The sequence below is a fragment of the Tribolium madens genome, unplaced genomic scaffold (genome assembly GCF_015345945.1).
Source record: "Tribolium madens isolate multiple individuals breed KSU strain unplaced genomic scaffold, Tmad_KSU_1.1 Scaffold_2;HRSCAF=44;Tcas5.2_LGX, whole genome shotgun sequence".
NCBI classification, from domain to species: domain Eukaryota; kingdom Metazoa; phylum Arthropoda; class Insecta; order Coleoptera; family Tenebrionidae; genus Tribolium; species Tribolium madens.
The window spans coordinates 974,150-984,675 of NW_025400995.1; the positions used below are offsets into that span (position 1 = coordinate 974,150).

The 10,526-nt window shown below is 30.9% G+C and overlaps 1 protein-coding gene across 1 annotated transcript in view; it reads left to right on the forward strand.

Annotated features, from left to right (window-relative positions):
- LOC123006607 (short stature homeobox protein-like) overlaps positions 1-10,526 on the forward strand; it is a 14,191-nt gene that overhangs the window by 2,431 nt on the left and 1,234 nt on the right. The window contains exons 2-3 of the mRNA XM_044401208.1: positions 6,417-6,649; positions 8,002-8,059. Of these exons, the coding sequence (XP_044257143.1) occupies positions 6,417-6,649; positions 8,002-8,059 (291 nt within the window). The remainder of the gene's footprint in view (positions 1-6,416; positions 6,650-8,001; positions 8,060-10,526) is intronic.

Consider the following 10,526-nt stretch of genomic DNA (forward strand, 5'->3'; position numbering starts at 1 on the left):
TTATATTTGGTACCGTTAGAAAGAAAATTTAATTTACTATCATATACAAAAAAGATCAGTGCCCTACGATAAATTGTTATCGAGAAAATTTCTGAAAAACTTAAAAATTTTAAAAATATAAATTCTACTATAACTTCAAAACCATTACGAATTTTGCAGTTTTCTTGACACCAATCGATTTCTCGGAACACCTTACATAGGTTATAGTTTCGGATAAAGAGCCATTTTTAGTTTTTTATTAAAAAAAACGTATCTCAAAAACTATGAGTTCTAGTTCAGGACCGGCGTATTCTCCGGTTAATTTTACATGTAAAACTAGTTTTTCATAAGAATAAAAAAAAATGATTTTTTGGTCAGAATCGCATTGTGCGAGTAGTCTTATTTATTAACTTTATTACACAGTTAAAAACTATACATCGTAGAGTATTTTAACCTGTTGCATTGTATTTAGCGTGTATAATTTTTTGTCTAGAATACCATGTTTTAAGCGTTTTTGCGACAAAAAGTTTTTTTTATTTTTACTGTCCAGATTACGAAAACTCAAAAAATTTACTTTTTTTGATAATTATTTTATGTTTGGTACCGTTAGAAAGTACTTAATAATAAGTACAATAATTATTGAGAAAATCGCTGGTAAAAACAAAAATAGCAAGACAGTCTTTCAGTAGCTCACACTACTTAACTTTACTTTCAGTTGATGTATATAGCTATATTCTTGGTTATATTTTAAAATTATTTGACTTTGAGTAGGAAAATCCACTTGAGGCATTTTCAAAAGTTCGAAATAAAATATTATCCCGGCGCATCCACCATTTTTTATTTACAAAACAATTTATAAAAAAATATTTGAAATTACATATTTCAGTATTAGAGAAGTATTGTTGATTTTTGCGGGATTTGAACTCTGGAATAGTGACCTTATGTTACTCCGCCACAAAAGCTCCCGTTAGGTATTTCTGCTCTAGTCTAATATATTCACATAAAAAAGTAATTTTTGTATTTTTACGTTTCACGCACCTTAAGATGCATTTCGATCAGTTCTGCATTATTCAATTTTTTAATTTTGGTCGTTTTTGACATTGTTATTGATATTGATAATAACTCTGGAATTATTAGTAGTAGTAATTTTTAAGTCAATTAAAATGTGAGTAAGCAAGAAAAGTTAAAATATTTGTCTTCTCATTGTTATATAAACATTTATATTTTTTGGAAAAAATAAATAAAGTTTCCCATTGRGGAGCCGTTTAAATTGATCAAATTGCGCTCTGTAGAGCTTGAAGTTCGTGTAAAATTGGTCCATTWAATAAATAATGTGGTGCAAGCCTGGCATAGATGGCATTGCGTTGTGTGTGAAAGAGAAAAGTCGCATTATCACTGGTGATTAAGATAGATGAGTCTTTCTCTACTGTTGCAGTCATAACAAGATTGGGAGTTTGTATTTGTTTTATTTCCAGTTCGTTTGGCACGACAAAATCCCCGTGTTTGCTGTTCGATGTGCACTGCTATCGACGAAGAGAGGGGTCAACAAAGATAGAAAAAGGAGGTGGAGTTTATCAGCATGATTTAAATTGCTAAAATGGGCGTTTTATGTTTTTATTCAATCAAATCTAACTCAACAGAAGACAATCCAATTTAGATTTTCTTTCCAATTTTGTTAGAAAAACCTTTATTCTATTACAAGACAAATCAATGGGGGAGCAATTTAACTTGTCGGAACAACGAGCAGTCATTGCCATTCGCGTTATTGAATTATCATTGATTTCCACCACATCGATTTCTTCAGACAGCCCCAAATATCTCACCCACTCACTTCATCAATTTTAATCTCCCACACAAATTAAACGCTCATTTCAACAACTGAAAAAATTTTTAAAACCTTGTGACTTAATTAGTGTGTGGATTTTGTGTAAAAGGGTGCAAACAATGTGCTAATTCGTGGTGTGGGGTATTATATCAGTGTTGAGATGCGCGAGTTAGCACTCGGGGCTGTCGATATTGGTAATTCCAATCAGTGCAATGCGCCCAAATCGATTGAAGCAATTACTTGAGCGTGTCGTTAAAGCCCTATCTTTTGCACACTAGCTTTCAGTTTTATTTGCAAGCAGTGGCGTTGGCATATTTTGTATCCTCATTAAAGTAATGGAATTAAATTAATCTAGGCCCTATTTCGCTATAGCTTTATTACCCCTGGGAGGTAGCGCATTAAATTCGAGTGTTGTCTACGCTAATTCCTCTCAGGGGAAGCTTTACCGGCTCGTTTCGTTTCGCTCCACCCTTCCTGCTGTCCTGCCGCTACACGCTTGAATTCGCACCTTTGCAGATAACCAAACAGCCAGGATCAACGTTTCAACATTGTCTCATATTGACTTATTCAACTAATAACAATAGTGTTTTAAAGAAAAACAAATTCGAGCCAGAACGGGGGAAAAAACATTCTCGCTCTCGGCAATTAACTAATTATTTCTTCATTTACTACATTACCTTAAAGAGGGTAATTGAGAACATCTCAGTGTTAGGTACTTTAATTAAGGAAATGTAATTAATTAACGCTGGAGACAAAAACTCTGTAAAGAAATTAGTAAGGCGGTGAAAAAGTAGAAGGGTGGCGCGTTAAGTTGATTGTCCTTTTGGTCGCACAAACTCAGTCGGAACCAAGACTAGGATTTGATTTGCTTTAGGGGTGCTTGTTGGGTGACGGAAAAACATATTTAATGCCGACACGTATTCGCACTTTAATCGTCCACTAGGGAGAATGAATAGTATTTTAATAATTCATCGCTACTACTAATAAGCAATACATCAATGTAAAACAGCTAAATGCTACAGTTTCTAGTAATATAATCGACCGATACTCTAGAAACCACTTTTTCATAGGTGTTAGGGAAAAGAACTCTATTGTCAGTTAATTAATTATTTTTTTATATCTATTTTCTTTAAAAAGCAATACTTATTTTATCATTAATTTTAACTAAGTAATTGATTATTATTTTGTTTAGTTTTTAAGAGAAAAAAATAGAAAAAATGGTATGAAAACACGTGTTACAACTTTGTACTCGTGCTTTCTAATCTTGTTTTTTAATATAGCTTTTCGACACTTATTAAATTTTTTTTTAATTAATCAACTTTCAAAAACATTGATTAAATCACTTTTCTAAAAAATCTGTTTTGACTTTTAGAGTAAGTCGGGGAGAGATTGAAAATTATCTTTTTTATTTTAATTAAAACAATAAATATTTTTATTTTACTTTTTTAGTAAGGACTTTAAGACTATAATATAGTACATACATCGTTTATAAGTAAAAACGTAAATAACGTAAATAAAAAATATTATATTTTGAGGTGTAAAAGTCCATTTTAATCTCCCAAGACATATTTTTAACTAAAGTTTTAGATAAAATATCATAACGTTTTAGGCACAATCTTGAGAAAATTTTAATTTTAGAATTTTTGAGAGCTTTACAACCGATACTTTCAGTTAGATATAGAAATATTTTTTTTATTTATTTCTTTATTTTTATTACATATTTCATTCATGTTATCGCACTTACCTATTCTTTATGTTTTATTTAATTACTTTTGTTTAATTATAGATAAATATTTCACTATTTCACCTATGTAGTGCAAATTTGCGCTCCTATGCGCCTCCTTTTTTACATTTATTGGAATTGTTAGTATTTGAGTTAAAGAAAAATTGCCAACTTTATTGGGATTCAAACTCCGGACTACGCCACCAAACTCCCGACATGTATTCTGCTCTAGTTTAATATATTCAACCATACACAAAAATTATTTTTTTGTTCTTTAATGCACTTTTTTGGACTTCTATGAGTGTATTTGGTTCAGTTTTGAAGTTTTTAATTTTTTCGATTTTTGTCAAAATTTTGTGCGACTTTCATTGTGATTTTACGTTTAGAAGACTATGTTTTAAGCGTTTTTATGAGAAAAAGTTAATTAACAATTTTTACAATTTTTATGTTCTTGAAAATCGATTTCTTTATTAGTTCTAATAACGTTTTATGCTCTTTTCTGCGACTCTGACTTCATTGTATGTGTGAAAAACGTTATTGGTTTCATTTTTTGAGAAAAATTTAAAAAAGCTCTCATGCTTTTGTGCTTATGCCGCTCTTATGCACCCGCCATGTTTTACAGCTGATGTGAATTAGAATTAGAATTTAAATTAAAGAAAAATTGCCGACTTTAGCGATCTTATGTCACTACGCCACAAAGTGCCCGTCATGTATATCTGCTCTAGTCTAATATATTCATTTTTTTTATTTGTAATTTTTGTATTTCTACGACGTTTTATGCACTTTTAGACTTCTTGAAGTGCATATAAAAAATTTACAAAGTTTTCAATTTTTAGATTTTGGACGATTTTGCCAAACATTTTGCAATATCTCTTCTAGTTTTGCCGTAATCGAAGTTTAAAAATTGAAATTTTTATTGCGAGATATTGATCTGATAGATTTTTTTAACGCTGATTACGATGGTGTTGGGCTTTTTGCTCTAAGTCTAATAATTTCTCTTCAAAAAGGAAACAAAAGCTCAAAAGAACTAAAAAACTATATATCTTAGGTCAAAACGGTTTAAACAGGCGAATACAACGAGTAATTTTACATATACGAGTAGTATCAGTTTTTAATAAGATTAAAAAAAAAGTTTTTTGGTCGCAATCAAATATAGTGACTATGCTTATAGTTTTATTTTTGACTTTATTACTTAATATTTTAAAAATCACTTATTGTAGAGCATTTTAATTTGTTGCAACGTGTTTAGCGTCTAATTTTTTTTAAGAAAACAAGTTTTTCGACCATATTCACGATACTACCTACAAAAATTCAACTAAATCGTTTTTTTTAACTCTACAACAGTTTATACATATTTCTGAGTTTTAAATAGCTATATTTTAATTGTTTGATTTTGAACAAAAAAAAATATCCCGGCGCATCCACCATTTGTTAATAAACATATATATATATATATAAAACTATTTAAAATAGTGTGAGGTTTAGAAGGGAGCGAGCGGCAAAGCCGTGAGCCCTTCGTTAAATTTTGATAGAATCTAATAGTGTGAGGTTGTATTTAAAATTTAACAAAATCTGATAGTGAGTTCTATAATTATTTAAAATATTTGCAAAAGAGGTAGTATGAGCCCTAAACAGGGGGAGCGGCCAAGCCGCGACTTCCTATAATTTCTACAAAACATTTTCAAATTCGACCGGATTTGATTACCATTTTCTAGTATTTTTTTCTAATTATCGATAAAACCGAAACTCGTAAATAAAGTTTTCATTGTAACAAAATTTACAAAAATTAAAGTCACTGACTTTTACAAAATTGCAACAAAATTGTTTTTTGACAAACATAAGGGTAGATGAGGTAACAGTGTCAAAGTGTAATTTTTTTTTAATCTAAGCTACATTCACATAAAGATTCTTTGTCCAAAAATAAAATATTTGCAAATCATATATTGTGAGGTTTAATTTTTGATAAAATTTTATAGTGTGAGGTTTAGAATTTAGAATTTGACAAAATCTGATAGTGTGAGGTTTAAGCGGATCCGAGCGGCAAAGCCGCGAGCTTCCCATTCAAAAATTTAAAAAAATCTGAAACTGTGAATTTTATAATTATTTAAAATATTTGCAAAAAAGGCAGTATGAACCCTAGACGGGGACGAGCGGCCAAGCCGCGATTTTTTATCGAACTATAACACTTAATACATATTTCTGAGTTTTAAATAGCTGTATTTTAAAATTGTTTGATTTTGAACAAAAAAAATCAAACTTAAAACAATATTAAAAATGCAAAAGTAAAAATTATCCCGGCGCATCCACCATTAGTTAATAAACAATTGAAAAAACTAAAAGATATTGTTTTTAAAAATCAGTTTGCGGTTTAATAGTTCAAAAAAAAATGACGGCGTTTTATTCACTTTTAGATCAACGATCAATTTATCAAAATTTTCAATTTTTAGATTTTTGACAAAATTGTGGTCGATTTTCAATATTCGGAGCGGTCTATTGCTAATAACTTGAAAATTATAAGCAACAGCCCGTTATGTTTAGTACCATTTGAAAGCACTTTTAATTTCTTATTTAATTAAGAAAAAAGATTATTGTTCTACGACAAATAGTTATTGAGAAAATCGCTGATAAATACAAAAATTGCAAAAATCTCCCAGCTTTGATCCAATATCATTCATACACAAAATTTAAAAAAAAATTCTATGAACTGTTAGTATTTAAATATGAATTATAAAAAAAATTCTGGCCCAGGCACCTACCTACTACAAGCAGCACCTGCGCCACCACGCTCCCGATTAATGTCTCTGCTCTAATCTAAAATTTAATGTTTGTGTTAATTTAGCAGTTTGTGAAAATGTGGTTTATAATAGATTGAAGAGGAAACTTTTGCAGTTATCCTTGGCGAGGACCAGGAGAAAGTCAGCGAGGAGAGCTTGGGCAAAACCCGACATTCAGTTCTGAGCAGTTCCGGTAAAGCGACAACAAAACAAAGAAGATCTCGTACAAATTTTACTTTAGAACAACTCAATGAGCTGGAAAGATTATTTGATGAAACCCATTATCCTGATGCATTCATGAGAGAAGAACTTAGTCAACGGTTGGGKTTGAGTGAAGCTCGTGTCCAGGTAATTCTCTTTCGTTTTGTGGGTAATCAGTGTTGATTTGCGCRAGCGAAACGGTCAATTTATTAAGTGGTTTGTCTGATCGGAGGGACCGACAATCGAGAAACATCTCTTTCTTCTTCGTGTTATCAATCAGTCTTAATACTCCCCTAAAGTCGTTAATCCAGCACTTAATTGATGCGATTTCCATTCCCTACACATCATACGTATTCATTAGGAAATTATCTGCTAATAGTGGCATTAGTCTGAGTAAATCGTGTGGAACCAATGTCACATTAGAAAAATACTCACCCGAACGGTCAAACAAGGGCTAATGGAAGAGCCCTCACTGACCGGCTCACTACGTTTTTATTTATGGGGCTATTTCCGCTCACACTTTTAACAGATTTCGTAGGGATACAATGAAAATTACATAATTTGATTTGTTTTAGGTATGGTTCCAAAATAGAACCGATATTCTAAAAACCACTTTTTCATAGGTGTTAGGGAAAGAATTCTATTGTCAGTTAATTATTTTTTTTAATATCTATTTTCTTTAAAAAGCAATACTTACTTTCATTAATTTTAATTAAGTTGTTTAGTTTTTAAGAGGAAAAATGGAAAAAATGCTATGAAAACACGTGTTGTACTCGTGCATTCTAATCTTGTTTTTTAATATAGCTTTTCGACACTTTTATTTAAATTTTTCTTTAAATAATTAACTCGCAAAAACATTGATAAAATCACTTTTCTAAAAAATCTGTTTTGGCTTTTAGGGTAAGTCGGGGAGAGATTGAAAATTATGTTTTTTATTTCAATTTAAACAATAAATATTTTTCTTTCACTTTTTTAGTAAGGACTTTAAGACTATAATATAGTACATGGTTTATAAGTAAAAACGTAAATAACGTAAATAAAACACCTATTTAAAAAATAATATATTTTGAGGTTTAAAAGTCCATTTTAATCTCCCAAGACATATTTTTAATTAAAGTTTTTGGTAAAATATCATAACGTTTTATGCAGATTCTTGAGAAATTTTTTTAATTTTACAATTTTTACCAATACTGTCAGTTAGATATAGAAATATAGAAATATTTTTTTTTATTTATGTATTTCTTTATTTTTATTACATATTTCATTCATGTTATCGCACTTACCCATTCTTTATGTTTTATTTAATTACTTTTGTTTACTTATAGATAAATATTTACTATTTCACCTATGTAGTGAAACCCGAACGGTCAAACAAGGGCTAATGGAAGAGCCCTCACTGACCGGCTTACTACGTTTTTATTTATGGGGCTATTTCCGCTCACACTTTTAACAGATTTTGTAGGGATACAATGAAAATTACATAATTTGATTTGTTTTAGGTATGGTTCCAAAATAGAAGAGCCAAATGCAGGAAGCACGAAAGCCAAATTCAAAAAGGTAAACAACGATTTGTTGATTTACATATTTTTGCTCAAAATTTATTACAAATTTACATTTTCCAAGCGCTAAAATTTACTCATTCACCCTTTCAAGGTGGTGTATTTTTAGCATTTTTTAAATTAATTTCATTTCTAAGACTCTTAGTTTTTTTGGAGTTAGCGGCGCTTAGCAAATGTAATTTTATGAAATGCGGCCGGACCGAAGGGCTGTGGGTCGTGGAAGCGGGTGTGAGGGGTGTTGATGTGAGCGCGAGGCAGTAAGTGTAATTTACCGGCCCCAGGGGTTCGTCCTCCTCGCTGGACCAGTCATCTTACGCCCGGCATTTGAATGACTGAGCGTTGGAAAATTGCTCTCCCGGGGAATTATTTCATTTGATTGAAAACTTTCTCTTAGCAGTATTTTTTTAGCGCACTCTTGTATATAAATTCGATTATGTACCGCAGATTTGTTAGGGGACATAAGCCCATGATATATTCATGGCTAGCTAGAATTATGAGGGTCGAGTCTTGGTTTAAAGATGATTTCAGTAACAAATTGCTGCCTCTTCTAAATTATTTAATGCTCTAACTTGAATTTATCGTACTATAATTTTGACGGAGTTTACGCTGCTTCAAATTACCTACACCCATTATCACAACTACAGCGCGGCCCATTAAATATCCCAACTTCAAAACTTCATTTCGCATAATGTTTATGTAACAGAATTTACAAACATTAAAGTCACTGATTTTCACAAAATTAAAGAAATTTTTTTTGACAATATTAATTTTGATAAAATTTTATAGTGTGAGATTTAGACGAAGGCGAGCGGTAAAGCCGCGAGCCTCTTTTATAAATTTTGACAAAATCTGTTAGCGTGAGGTTTAAAATTTTACAAAATCTGATAGTGTGAGTTTTATAATTATTTAAAATATTGCAAAACAGGTAGTGTGAGTCCTAGACGGGGGTGAGCGGCAAAGCCGCGACCTTTTATAATTTCTACAAAACATTTCAAATCCGACCGGATTTGATTATCAGTTTCTAGTATTTTTTTTTAATCATTGATAAAACCAAAACTTGTAAATAAAGTTTTCATTTACGAAAATTAAAGTCACTGATTTTCCCGAAATTGCAAAAAAACTGTTTTTCAACAGTCATAAAACCAGTCTTTTTTTTATATAAGCAAAATAGATCAAGTGAGCTACATCCTCAAAAAAATTCTCCGAAAATAAAATATTTGCAAATCAGATAGTGTGAGGTTTAGAAGCCGGCAAAGCCGCGAGCCCCTCGTTAAATTTTTATTAAATCTAATAGTGTGAAGTTTCCATTTAAAATTTAGCAAAATTTGATAGTGAGTTCTATAATTATTTAAAATATTTGCAAAGGAGGTAGTATGAGCCCTAAACGGGGGCGAGCGGCCAAGATGCGACTTCCAATAATTTCTACAAAACATTTGAAACCAAAATTCGTACTTAAATAAAGTTTCTATTTTAACGAAATTTACAAAAATTAAAGTCACTTACTTTCACAAAATTGCAAAAAATTTGTTTTTTGCCAAATATAAGGGCAGATGAGGTAAGAGTGTTAAACATTTAATTTTTTTTAACCTAAGCAAAATAGCCCAAATTAGCTACATAACATAAAAATTCTTTGTCCGAAAATAAAATATTTGCAAACCATATATTGTGAGGTTTAAAAGGGGGCGAGCGGCTTTGCCGCAAGCCCCCCGTTAAATTTCGCATGAGGTTTAGACCGGGGCGAGCGGCAAAGCCGCAACCTCTTATAATTTCTACAAAACATTTTCAAATCCGACTGGATTTAATTACCATTTTCTAGTATTTTTTTTTAATTATTGATAAAACCAAAACTCGTAAATAAAGTTTTCATTGTAACTGAATTTAGAAAAATTAAAGTCGCTGTTCACAAAATTGCAAAAAATTTGTTTTTCGACAAACATAAGGGCAGATAAGGTAAGAGTCTCAAACAGTTAATTTTTCTAATCTAAGCAAAATAGACCACATTTACATAAAAAAAAATTGTCCGAAAATAAAATATTTTTGCAAATGAGATAGTGTGAGATTTAGAAGTTAAATTTTGATAAAATCTTATAGTGTGAGATTTAAAATTTGACAAAATCTGATAATGTGAGGTTTAGATGGAGTCGAGCGGCAAAGCCGCGAGGTCCCCATTTAAAATTTAACAAAATCTGATGGTGAGTTCTATAATTTTTTAAAATATTTGCAAAAGAGGTAGTATGCGCCCTAGACGGGGGCGAGCGGCCGCGACCTCCTATAATTTCTACAAAAAAATTTCAAATCCGACCGGATTTGATTACCATTTTCTAGTATTTTTGTCTAATTATTGATAAAATTAAAACTCCTAAATAAAGTAAACGTAAGGGCAAATGAGGTTTTTTAATATAAGCAAAAGAGACTAAATTAGCTACATTCACATAAAAATTCCTTGTCCAAAAATAAAATATTTT